The 13,174-nt window shown below is 51.2% G+C and overlaps 1 protein-coding gene across 3 annotated transcripts in view; it reads left to right on the forward strand.

The window, feature by feature from the left end:
• Window positions 1-13,174, forward strand: part of Tesc (tescalcin) — a 36,054-nt gene that overhangs the window by 5,539 nt on the left and 17,341 nt on the right. For all 3 annotated transcript variants that reach the window (XM_027949188.2, XM_027949189.2, XM_027949187.2), the window contains exon 2: window positions 12,219-12,288. In XM_027949188.2, the coding sequence (XP_027804989.1) occupies window positions 12,219-12,288 (70 nt within the window). The remainder of the gene's footprint in view (window positions 1-12,218; window positions 12,289-13,174) is intronic.

Raw genomic sequence — 13,174 nt, forward strand, 5'->3', positions numbered from 1 at the left:
GAATGTGCAGGAGTCTCACTGGGTGGCTCATGTCTGTTCTGGGAACATGTGTGCTGTCCCTGAATGACAGCGAGGGGCAGTGCACTCGGGCTCTTGCCTGTTGCCGGAGGGTAATGGGATCCCTCTGCATCCTTCCTCCTTGCCGCCCACCCCCACTGGTAGGAGATGTTTGTCGTGTGTGATGAGTTAATGTCCCCGAACGCAGCAGGGACCGTTCAACACTCAGACGCCCTGCGCCACATAGCCACGGCACACACCCCGCGTTGGTTAGAAGCGTTTCCTTCTGCAGAGCACTTCGGTACCTGTAGCCCAAGCCCTGGAGGGGGCATTTGCAACTGGCTCCAAAGTGCCTGCCACTCCGGAAAGTCCCAGGCTCTTCCTGCCCAGGCTGGGCCAACCCGGCTGCGAGGCCGAGGGACAGGGGAGGAGGAGCTCTGTGCCCTGCTCCTGCCGCCCAGCCTGCCTGACTGCCTTGATTATTAATTCATGACACCAGAAGGTCGAGGGGTGATTTCCGCCAGCAGCTACCTTAAGCACTAGAACAGAAAGGTCCTTTGTTGTCCCTGCTGTGTGACCTTTGCAGATGGGCACACGGTCAGCAGCCAGCCTTCCGTTCTGGGCACAGCTCCCTGGGAGGTGAGAAGGATCCGGCAGAGGTGGTCTCGGGGCCTCTGGGAGGAGGGGCAGGTGGCCAGCAGGAGACCTGGGTCCTTCTGGTGAGGTCGAATCTCCAAGCAGTGGTGGAGAGAGACAGCTGGCTATACCTGGAGGTGGCCACAGGGCACACCTGGCCCCTTGGGTGGAGGTTCAAGGACTTCCCACGGCTCCTCCTGAGTACTCGAGCCAGGGTCCCAGTGATCAAAGACCCTCAAGTAAGCACCGACTTCGCAGGCTTTACCCACCTGGTAGTTCTCAGGAGGTCCCTTGCTTCACCTCACCTGCAGCCCCAGGACCTCAGTCAGAGTCCCACAGTGGCAGACACACTGGCGTCTCCCACCTTGCCCTTTACCAGCAGTTAGATACCGGCTCAAACCATGGGGCTGCCTCTTACTATGCAGGCAAAGAACTTTGCCTCCCTGAGCCTCGGTTTCCCCATCTGTTAATTGGGAATAAAGGTGGAACTTGCATCACCCTGTGTACCTAACAAGAATGTGGGTAAAACCCAAATGCTCCGTGGTTATTGGCAGGGACAGATTGAGCAAGCCTAATGTGAAAATCTAAAATATGAACTTTTGATTCATTAATTTCCCAAAAGGAAAATTCCATGCTGACTTCACATGATGGGTTGCAGTCAAAACAGAGGTGAACTAGAAATGCTGTCTAGAATGGCTCAGCTTACATATATAAGGTGTATGTGAAACATAAATGGATTTCATGTTTAGATTTGGGTCCCATCCCCCAAGTTCCCATTATAGGGATAGAAAATCCAAAATCCAAAGCACTTTGGCCCAGATCTTTTTGGATATGGTTTACGCAACCTGTGTTGTTTTAATGGCAAACCTTTCTGAAATTGGCCACAGATCTCCTTTTTAAGTGTGCATTCTGTACCTCTCTTCAGTAATTCATTCCACTTTGGACATGTTTGCCATCTTTGACATACCTAAAGGGAATCCTCTCTGCCCTGTGCCAATGACAAAGAGTCTTAATGTGCTTTAATTTGTATCGCTGTAGTATTTTCCTTTATTTTAAAAACATTCATTTTTGTTTTAGGTGGAAGTAAATTCTTATTACCACTCTTCCTTATGGATTTTTTTTTAAATATACTTTTCCTTAGACTTTTTAGCAGGGCTCTGGGACTTACAAACTTGGTTGGAAAGTGCCTTTTTGCTAGCAGACACAAATGATCATTTGGCTGGGTATAAAATTTGAGGTTCCCGGGTATTCTCTCTCAGTGCTTTTATTGGTCTCTTGTTGTTGTTGAGAAATAAGTTCTTTAATTGACGTTTCTTTGTAGAAACCTATTTTTTCTCTCTGGTGTTTTTGTTTTGTTGTTTTTTTCCCCATATAGGGGATTGAACCCAGGGATACTCTACCACTGAGCTACACCCCCAGGCCTCCTTTTTAGTTTGAGAAAGCATCTTGCTAAGTTGAGCCCAGGCTAGCCTTGAACTCAAGATCCTCCCATCTCAGCCTCCTGAATAGCTGGGATTACAACCACATCTGGCTTTTTTTTTTTTTTTTGTAGCACTGGGGATGGAATCCAGGGCCTCACATATGCTAAGCAGGTGCTTTATTACTGAGCTACACCCCAGCCCTTTCCTGTTTTTAAGTTTTTGTTGGTATTCTGTGTATGCTGCTTAGGTGTGGATTTGTTTTTATTTATTCTACCTTGGAATGTTTTGTTCCTTTCCATTCTAGAAGACTCATAATCTTCTCTTCACTCTTTATCTTCTTCCTCAGTAGTTCCTGTTAGAAATATGATGGACCATCTGTCTCTGTCCTGAATGCCTTTTGACTTTTCTTTCACATGTTCTATTGTTCGATGCTCTGTTCAGGATCCGTTCCTTGGATCAGTCTTCTAGTTCACTAATTCTTTCTTTAGCTATCACAATGCTACTGCCTTCCCCTGGCTGCTTCATTTTAATTCCGATGATTCAAAAAAAAATGTTTATAAATCCTATATTTTAAAACTCACCTCTTTTTCATAGGGTACAGAACTTTCATTCTTTGTAATGATTTAAGGCCTGTTTCTTCTGTTTTGCCTTCTTGGGGTGCTGTTCCTTTGGTGAACTGTGTCTGGCTCTCCCTTAGGGAGGCTCATTTGCTCATGTGCATTGGTTTTGATGATGAGCTTCTCTTTGGACTCCCTCCACTCCCACAGGACACCCACGTGCCCTGCATCAGAGAAGGGCCTCACCTGGTGCTTTGTATCTGTACATACCTTAGAGTTTTCGCCAGGTTGGAAACACTTTCTACTTTCTAAATTTAGGGCTGGCAGTGTAGCTCAGTGGTAGAGCCCTTGCCTAGCATGTGAAAGGCCCTGGGCTCCGTCCCCAGCATCACATACCCAGAGCTTCTCAGTGTGGGCCGCCTGCACCACTGCAGTGTGACGCAGGCTCAGAGAATTGATCCCTCCCAAGAAGCTACCCTTTCCCTTGCCTCCTTCCAACTGAGTCCTTATTGTTCCCTAATAAGTGCCCTTCTTGTTCTCTGGACTGGTGGGGAACATTTTCTTACAAGGAGTGGCAACATTTTCAGTTCCAGATTTTATTTCTTTTTGCAGTGACCTCAGTTCAAGTTCATACAAGCCCAAGGCCACCCTGGTCACTCCGTGGAATTGAAGCCCCCATCTTTAGCTGTCAGGGCCTGTGACCATTCTAACATCCCTGGACACCTCAGTCACATCTGTCCCTCACCCTGCTGGGTCTCAGTGTCCCCCCCACCCCAACACGGCTTTGGCACCTAGGATGTCCCTTGCTCTTAAGCTCAGCATAACATCGCCTGTTTCTTGATTTCTCCAGGGTTTCAGGCATCTCTAGTGCCAGGGAGAGTCTGAATTAGCATCAAGTAGAACGAGCTGCCGCCCTTTATGTCCTACCACAATAATCCTTTTACTTTAGATAAGTCCGGCTCCACTTAATTTGGCCTCAGGATAAATCTGGAGCTGAAGATAGTTCTGGAAGGATGTGAAAACCAGCTACGTAGATTCTCTGAAAGACACCCACTCTCCAAATCTTTACTAACTCATGGAGGCTTTTTCTCCTCCCCTTCTGCACCTTGAGTCTTTTTATTGAACACTCACCCTTGTTTTCTTAATCACATAAATGACACGAATTCATTGTTCTAGTCGCTTCTCAGTTTTGACACGGAGTATGGCCAAGTGGTTATGAGAGCAGGTTCTGGACCACACAGACCCTGTTTTAAATCCCAGTTCGGCTGCTCTTGGCTGTGTGGCCTTCAGCAAGTGATTCGACCTCTCTGAGACTCAGTTTCCTGGTCTGTACAATGGGTGCTGAGAACGTCCTCGGAGGCAGGCACTTGTTACAAGAACTGAGATCATGCCTGCCAGGCGCTTGGCTGAATGCCCGCCTCTGAGTCAGTGTTAACACCTGGTAGTTATTATTACTGCTAAAAGGCAAATGGTAAAGACAGAGCTGTAGGAAGACGAGCAGAGATGAGCAAGCACAGACTGTGAATTTTTGAGGCTCGCTCACCCACTCTGACAGCTTTCCAAGTTGCTCATGAGAGCAGGATATGTTCAAAAGTCAAGTTGGTTCACTCTGCCCCCAGGGATTTTTTTTTTTTTTCTGTGTAGAAAAAAGCCCACAGATCTTAGCAAGACCTCTGGTTACCAGAGATGATCATGTCATTGTGGTGCAGAGGTGGCCCTGGGGCGGTGGTTGCTGGGAATCCCGTGGCTGGGTTGAAGCTGGCCTCAGCTGGGGCTTAAGGTGCCTCCTGAAAACCAGCAATTAATCACCACGCGCTGCCTCCCCGGTGCAGAACCGAGTCGGGTTTGAGAACCCCCTTCTCAAGGCCAAGTACGCTCAAATGCATCTTGTTAAAGTCCCAGCGACCAGATGCAGTCAGATGTGCAGGCATTTGGCTTCCAAGGACAAGGCAGGTGGAAGAGAAGAGAAGCCCGCTGCAGGGCGGGGGGCATCGGGGTGCAAGGGGCACCCAGCTCCTGAGGCGGAGGAGGCTCGTCCCTCCCTGCATCTCTCAGAGCCCAGGGTTAGTCATTGCTTTGGCTGTAGCCCCAGGTGGCCCACAGCAAGCTGCGCCTCCCCCCAGCCTGGAGCCAGGGGACAGCCAACAGCCATGGGATCACTCAGGGGCATAAATAATAACTGCCATGGCAACTCCAGTGTCACACCCTCCTCCCGCCAGAGCCGGCTAGTATGGATGTGATTTTCTTTTCTTTTTGAAAAATTGGGGCAAAAATTCATGTAACAGAAAACTTACCATGTTCACCACTTTAAAAAGATACAACTCTATGGATGGCGCTAGCTAGGTGCATCTGCAACGATGTGTCATCTGTCACCACCCATCACTCCCCAAAGAGACCCTGTACCCTTAGCAGTCGCTGCTCCCTCCTCCCCCAGCCCTTGGCAACAGCAGAGCCACTTGCTGTTTCTATGGCTCCGTCAAGTTCAAGTTCGGACATGTCACTCAAATGGAAGCGCCTCGCAGGTGGCAGCGTGGCTGCCTCCAGCGCTTCACGGAACCTTCCCGGAGTGGCAGCCCGTGTCAGGGCTTGGTTCCTCCCGTCGCCCATTCCCTTCCACCCACCCTTTGATTTTCCGTTTGCGGGGTTGAGGAGGTGGTGGAGGAGTGCGCATGTGCCGCGGGGCGGTTTCCATCCCCAGTGACCTGTCCAGGGGGTGCTGCCGTCATCCTGGGTCCTCGAGGATGGACAAGCCTCTGGGGGCTCGGTGGCGCGCTCAGGGGGCCGTTCAGAAGGACTGAAGCTGGGGATCTGACCAGCATCTCTTGGCAGGGTGACCCGCCCTGGTGTGGCCTGGCTCCCCTCTGTGTCCCTGGCCTGTCTGCTGAGAGACTGCAGGTGCCAGCCCTGGGGGCTTTGAAGTCCCTGAGACCTACCAGGTGATGCCCCTGGGCATCCTGGGGGCTGTGTTGAGGCCGAAGGCGTTGGAGACAGCAGGTGGCAGGTGGCTCTGGGGGAAGCAGGGGCAGGCTCTTTGCTGCCCCTGTCGCCTCTGTGTCCAGAGCCTCTGTGCCCTACCTCGGGGCTCCCAACCAGGTCCTGGTCCGGCCCTCTGCATCGGGCTCCAATGTATTGGCAGGTGCATTGGGGCTTGTTCCTGGCTTGGTGTCCTCTGTCCACTCAAGGGGGAGTCCATGTGCCTGAGCCGGATGAAAAAGGGCCTCCCTGACCTGTCTTGCCACCTTCTGCTGCTGTGTCCCTCGCTCCCTCCCTGTATCCTGAAGGCCTCACAGCTCCCTGAGCTATATCCAGTCTCTGCCCTGTCCCCTGCTCTCTCCATAGCCTCTGGGACCCCGCCAGGCATCCCCCACTGTCCCAGCCCAGTGAACTGGCATCTCCTCTCTGGCCACAGAGCTGTTTGGCCAGTAGACACAGCCTTGTCCTGGATCCGGATAAGGTGACACACGTTTCCAACAGACCAGGGCTCTGTCCTGTGCATCTGTCTGTCTGGCCTCCATTGTATGAATAGCCTCCATTTTGTTTATCCACTTATTGGTTGATGGCCTTTCGGGTTATTTCCACCTTGAGCGCTGGGGACTAGTGCTGTGTGACGACATCGATTTCCCAGGTTTCGGGTGTGTGTGTGTGTGTGTGTGTGTGTGTGTGTGTGTCTATCTTGGGTATATTCTTTGAAGTGGAATGAATAGGTCACGTGGTAATTCTGTTTAATTAATTGAAATGCCAAACTCTTTCCACTGTGCCTGTGCCACCGTCCACGTGACCAGTAATGTAAGAGTTCTAATTACCCCACAGCCTCCACCAACTCTTGTTCTTCATTGTTACTGTCAAGGTTAAAAAAAAAAAAAGGATCCAAGAAATCTCTGTTAATTGCAGAGAAAGTTAAAGAAAGACCAAGGGCTGAGAGGGAGGGCTGTCTTGCCATCCACCATGCGCAGACCCCCTCTTTTGCTGTCCCCCCTTTTCTGTTTGTTCCTCAGGCACACACGTGTGTATCCGTGTGAACTCCCACGTGTAAGTGAGATATCAGAGCTTGTTGGGGTTTCCACTTATTGAGATGCCGGGATTGTGTTTTTATTTTCCTTGTCCACAGTGTTTTTAAAATATTTCTTAAGACTGTGTAATCGCCCAACCTGAGGGTGCACCAGGATTTATTCGGACAGTTTCCCGAGGCCCCACATTTCCTTGTTCTTTTGCGGTTCTAAATGGGCATCCGCAGGTCCTCTTGCCTGTTCATCTCTCTGCGTTCCTGTTCATTTCCGGGGATGAGTTCCCAGGGATCACGGTGCTGGTTTGCGGGGACAAGATCAGTGCTAACACCAACGCAATGCGAGGTGCACTGATTCTAATTTTCTAGTCACTGTATAGGTGACGGGTCCAGGTTTTCTAGTAGCCATGTTAAAAAGGGAAATGGGTAAAATGAATCTTAATCTCTAATTTAGTCCATTTAAAACATGATCCTTCCTCCGGGCACAGCAGCCCACACTTATGATTCCATCAACTCAGGAGGCTGAGGTAGGAGGATTGAAAGTCTGAGGTCAGCCTGGGCAATTTAGTAGATCCTGTCTCCCAATAAAGAGGGCTGGGGATGCAGCCGTCAATGGCAGCATGTCCCTGGGTTCAAGCCCAGGGCTGTAATATATATATATACACACACACATATATATAATATTATTTCAACATCAAACCCATATAAAATATCATTGGGATATTTCTATTTTCCATATGAAGACCTTGTAAGCCACTGTGTGGTTACACCCCAGCACGCCTCGGTCTGGACTTGCAGCTTTTCAGGGGCTCAGTAGCCCCAGGTGGCGGGTGGCTGTCATAGGGGACAGCACAGGTGTCTTCTTTTCAGTGGGTGCTTTGGATACAAAGTAATAAGCCATCCCCTCCCCCTCCCTTGAAACCCCACCAGCTGCACAGAAGGGTGTGCATTTCCCTCAGGTTGAAATCTAACACCCCAAATAAGGAGGTCGGAGCAGCCAGGAATGAAGCCCGAGTCCGCCCGCTGTGTCCGTGGCAACTGGGACCTCCCTGGCCCTGGAGAAGGGCTGGGAGGTGAGAAAGAGTTAGCTGGGAAAGCTCCACCCCAGGTCCCCGGCCTCCCTCCTGGTCTTTGGGACCTTCTTCTGCAGACGCAGGTCCGGTGAAGGGGAAGGCGGCTCCCTAGGTGGGGTGTGCGAGCTTGGGCAGCTCCACCCAGGGCCGGGGCTGCGTTCTGTTCTGTTTCTTTTGGGCGGTGCCTGGGGGTGGAGGGAGCCCAGACCTGGAGCTTAGCAAGCACCTGCTCTACCACTGAGCCGCACCCCAGCCGCCCAGGTGTCTTGAGACTGGGCTCCCAGTTCATGTGGGGGAGGAGTCTCGGCTGAGCTGAAGATGAGTCCTTGGCTCTGGGGACTTGGGTGCCAGAAAGAGGGGACCCTGAGGAAGGAGGCTGTCTTTCTGATACTCTGCTCCCAATCAGGCAGGATCGAGCGAGAGAACCTAGGTGCCTGTGGTGGACACAGTTCGGTGGCAGCTGTTCCTTAGGTCAGCCTGGTCTGTTCGCTCCACCTCTTCCTAGCTGTGTGAGCCCGTCTCTGGAATGGGGAGAGACTCGAGCCCCACCTGGGGCCATGGATGAGTGGGCTCCGTGAACCAGGCTCTGTAATAGTGGGGTTGGGCACAGATCCCAGGACACAGTAAGTGCTCAGTTAATTCCTGTCTTATTGTTGTGATTATGTATGCGACTTGTTGTTATGTATATGATTTTTTTTTTGGCGGGGGGGGGGGGGGGGGGGTGAGATAGGGTCTCACTTTGTTGCCCAGACTGGCCTCCCACCTCAGCCTCTCGAGGAGGTAGGATTACAGGCAGACACCACAACACCTGACTTTTAAATGATTATATTGAAATAAAATTGACACACCATGAAATTCACCCATTTAAGCAGTGCTGCATAGATTTTAGTATAATCACAAGATCATGCACCATCGGCACGGTCTAATTTAATTCTCCCACTCACACAAGAAACCCAGTACCCGTTAGCAGAAGTCTCCCCAGTTCCCTTCGCCAGCCCCAGGTCTCCCTGCGGGTCTGGATTCTCCTGCCTGGGCATCTGGTCTAGATGGAACCACAGGCTGTGCTCCTTGCAGCTGGCCTGTCACGCACCACCCTGTGCCAGAGTGGTTCAGGGGCCTGATCTTTATTTCTGATCAGATTAGTGCATTTTTGAAAACCTGTGGGTCAGGGCCAGGGACTTTCTGTGGTCACTGATCACACAAAGGGAGACTGTATGGGTGGCAAGGAAGAAAAAATGAACGAAGCAAACACAAAAGGGAACCATATATATTTAATTATTATTTTTGCAAGGCTCACGGAGTTCAAATGGTGGATCCACCTCTTTCAAAGTTAATGACCTTGAGCAAGTTACTATCCCTTCCAAACCTCAATTTGTTCTGTGTCACACGGGAAGAGTGTGTCCTGCCCAGGACACAGGTGCCTGGGGCATGGTGCTTAGCCAAGGGCTTCTCATTACAAATGTTTTGCCCCATGTGGGCCCCGATGTGTCCTGAGAGTTGTGTTCTAGGACTAATACATGGTACGGAGAAAAATTGGAGCCTATAAATGAATATGAAGTAAAACAAAGTCCTTAATTCCAATCTTGAGAAGAGAGTTAATTGCTGCTATTTGGGGAGAAATAACTCATGTTTTTTCTTTTTATCACATATGCATTTGTATATATTGACCCATTTCCAACACGGTGTCACAGTGGCTTTGTAGCCAAACACTATTTGGAATGTCTCACCACGTCAAACACGTGATCGTCCTTGTTTTGAGGTGGGGTCTGGATAAGTTGCCCAGGCTGGCCTCAAACTCCTGGGCTCAAGCAAGCCGTTCTTCTCCCTCAGCCTCCTGAGTCACTGGGACCACAGGTGCCACCGTCACAATTGTCGTTTTTAAAGCCAGGATCCTTTTTAATTTTTTTTTCTAAACATACTGTAATGTATTGGACAGTCTGCTTTTGACAGGCACTCGGGTTGAATGCCATGTCACAAGTCTGGTGACACAATGTACAGAAACTTTGTTTCACATACAAACTAAATGTCACATAAAGCCACCTTGAGCCTATCTATATAAAGTGCATGTGAAACCTAAATGAATTTCACGTTTAGCCTCGGGTTCCATTCCCATGGTATTTCACCATATATATGCAAATAGTCCAAAATCTGGAAAAAATCCAAAATCTGAAATGCATGGTCCCAAGCATTTCAGATAAGGGATACCCCACCTGCATAAGGAATGACACAGTGACATATTCATTTTTGGGATCTGTGGGGTTCACTTTTTTTTTTCCTAGATGGATTCCCACTAAGTAGAATGACTGAAACTTTTAACAAAGTTTTTTTTTAAATGTTCTAACACATACACAGAGCACACACATGTACATGCATGTATGAGCACCCAGCCCCGTGACCTTTTCAAGAACACACATGTGTGACCTGGGTCCAAATCGGGAAGTGGGACATTCCCAGCACCCACACCCCCCCGGACCACTCAGCTCTAACTCTGTAGCTGAGTCCTGCCTGCGTTGGGCCAAAAGGAGGGGAGGGAAGCCTTCCAGGGGTGCCCTTCTGAGTCTGCCCAAAGGGCAGGGAAGGAGGCGCCCACCCGGGAGGTACTCCATTAGCAACTTGTAGGAGGAAGGGTTCCTGCAGGCAGTCGCCTAGGCAACAGGTGAAGGGCTCTGGATGCATTAGCGTTTGATTTCCTTTCCTGTGGAATCAGCCCCGCCTTCCCGGGAGGACCCAGTTATTTATTATTTACACCGACTGTCCTTTGGCCTCAGACTCCTCACGTCCTCACTCTTTCAGGGCTGGCTCCTTTTTGCTCATTGTTCTATGGTTTCTATTTTCATTGCTGAATACTATTCAGTTATCCACGCATCCCCCTTTAGCACAGTGACTGTACCATTGCTGGGCAGGGGGCAGTCTCCAGTCCAGGGTGATTCTCACGGTGCTCACGGGCATCCTCCCACACATTCTTGGGGCATAGGACTGCAGGGACATCGGGTGGGCAGTCAGTGTCCTTGCTGACATACCTGTGACATGATGGCCACGTTTTCCTCCATAAAGGCTCGACATTGCCCCTGCGGGTTACTTAACCTTTCCAAGTATGCGTGAGTGCGGGGGCAAGGCGGGGATGCTGCCCCTCCAGGGCGCTGCATGGCGGATGAGCTAATGCCTGGAGCCGCGCCCAGCCCAGGTTGGCAGCCTCCAAGACGACTTCCTACCAACAGCAGCTGCTCGGGATGCTTGAGGAGTCTGAGCTGCGGATTCTTGAAGAGAGCACAGCTTGAGCCTGTTGGGGGGCGGGGGAGTGACCAGTTGGCCCAGCAAGTCCACGTTCCTGTAGCAAGAGGAGCTGGGAACTTGCGGGCCGGGGGTGCTGAGAGGACTGTAGAGGGACGGCAGCCCCCAGCCCAGCCACTGCCCTGGGAAGCTTTGCCTGGGCTACACACAGTCCCCAGGAGCCAGCCCTGAAAGGGGCAGATAATGACCGCAGGGCAGGCTGGGCAGGCTGTGAAGGAGTCCCAGCTCCACCACGTGCAGATCATGTGACCTTAACCCCTCTCTGTGGCCGTACTCAAGTGGTCACACCAAGATCACCCTGTGTCCTCCCTTGCAGGGTTGTTGGTGCAGATGAAATTAGAAATGCCTACGTTCCATAAAACAAGCCCCCGACCTGTGGGCGCGCCCCTTAGAAAGCCCAGAACCCAGAGGGTCCCATCTCAGAAGTGGCTCTGCCAAGAGTGAAGTGTTGAAGACACAGAGGTGTTCTGGGAGCTTGAGTGGGTTCAGATCGTCCGCCACGGCCACCGGGATCAAAACTTGAGCCATTCCCTTTCCCTGCCCTCATGGCACCATATTCTTGGAACATTTCTTACTCCAAGATTCTCGAACAGCTTTCCACACCAGCCTGCTCCTCTGCATGTGTGTATGTGTGTGTGTGGGGGGGGGTGGGGGGTGATGGGGTTGGGGGGTTACTGGGGATTGAACACAGAGCCACTCTACCACTGAGCCACATCCCAGCTCTATATTCATTCCTACGTTGATCTGACAGACTTTTGCTAAGTCACTGAAACTGGCCTCTAACTTGTGATCCTCCTGCCTCAGCCTCCCAAGCTGCTGGGGTTGCAGGCATGCGCCACGGCGCCCAGCTTCATTAACTCTTAATCTGCCTTTCTCAGCTTGGAAAAACCTCATCCTGTGAAGTCAGAGAGGAGATCACATAAGTAGATCCATCTTTGTCCTTAGTGGGCTGGGGCTGGACCATGGTTGAGAGGATGGCGAGGTCTGTCTGCCCTGTTATTAGTTCACAGTTGTGTTACTACTAAGAGAGCGGAAAACCCCAGGGCTGCTCTGCCAGGCACAGTGGGGACCCTCCACTTGCTTGCCCAGCCTTGAGTTTTTCCTGGGTGGGTGCTGTCATGACAAGGACCCCAGCACCCAGGTGAGGAGGGGGCAGAAGAGTGTCCACAGCCTCCTCTGGTCTCCCAAGTTCCTCTGTTGGTGACGCGTGTCTTCTTTCCTTTTCTTTCTCTACTCTCAGTCTCCTCGGAGCAGATCGAGCAGCTGCACCGGAGGTTTAAGCAGCTGAGTGGAGACCAGCCCACCATCCGGTAAGACCTGCCGCTGGCTGGCGCGGGCACCAGGCTGAGCCTGTGGCGCTTGGGGACTTTCCTTTGTTTTTCTCTTCCTTGAGGGTAGCGGAGGGTTGGGAGAGCCCCTGGTGGCCCCTGTCCTGAAACAAGCCTGCAGTTGTTTAAATTCTTCTGGTCCCTTCTAAGACAAGGTGTCCCCTAGCTGGAGGGGACAAGCCACTTCTGTTGTATTGGGACCAGAGATTTTTAACTGGAGTGGAGGAAGGAGAGGGGAGGAGCAGCCCCTGGGCCACCCAAGCGCCAGGACCCTGCCCACCGCTGGGCGCACAAGGTGAGTCGTGTGGTGCAGGGTGCCAGTGTGGTCCCAAGGTCCCCGTCTTGGGATTCTGCTTCCTTCCATTATTTACAGCCTCAAGTTTCTGTCAAGGAAGATCGACCTTCTAGATCGTGTTTTAAAAGTTACTTTTCTAGATGCCATCCAAGTGGTATTTTTTTTTTTTAATGGGAAAGAATGCCTTGGCGGTGCCCGGGACTGGCTGAGTAGTTTGGAAGGAGGTTGGTGAGGGGGCCTTGGCGAGGAGGGGTCGGGTGGTCACAGAGTGGGCCAGAGAGCTTCAGGTCTGGCTGCAGCAAGCCCAGCTGACTGTCCCAAGGGAGCAGATTTCGACCACAGGCTTTCTAACAGATGTGTCCTCAAATAAACATCCAGGGCCTCAAGGTGACAGTCACTGGAGCTTTAAAACCTTTAAATAGTCCAGGAAAACTTCCTCCTCCTTAGTAGACAGACGTAAATGTCACCTTCCTTTTATGGAAACCAACACCAACGTCTCCACCTTCTCTTGTCTGCCTGAACAAAGGCACATTGTTGCTCTAGGGCATCCTGATCTCAGAGCATCCCTTTCAA

The sequence above is a fragment of the Marmota flaviventris genome, chromosome 1, assembly GCF_047511675.1.
Source record: "Marmota flaviventris isolate mMarFla1 chromosome 1, mMarFla1.hap1, whole genome shotgun sequence".
NCBI lineage: Eukaryota > Metazoa > Chordata > Mammalia > Rodentia > Sciuridae > Marmota > Marmota flaviventris.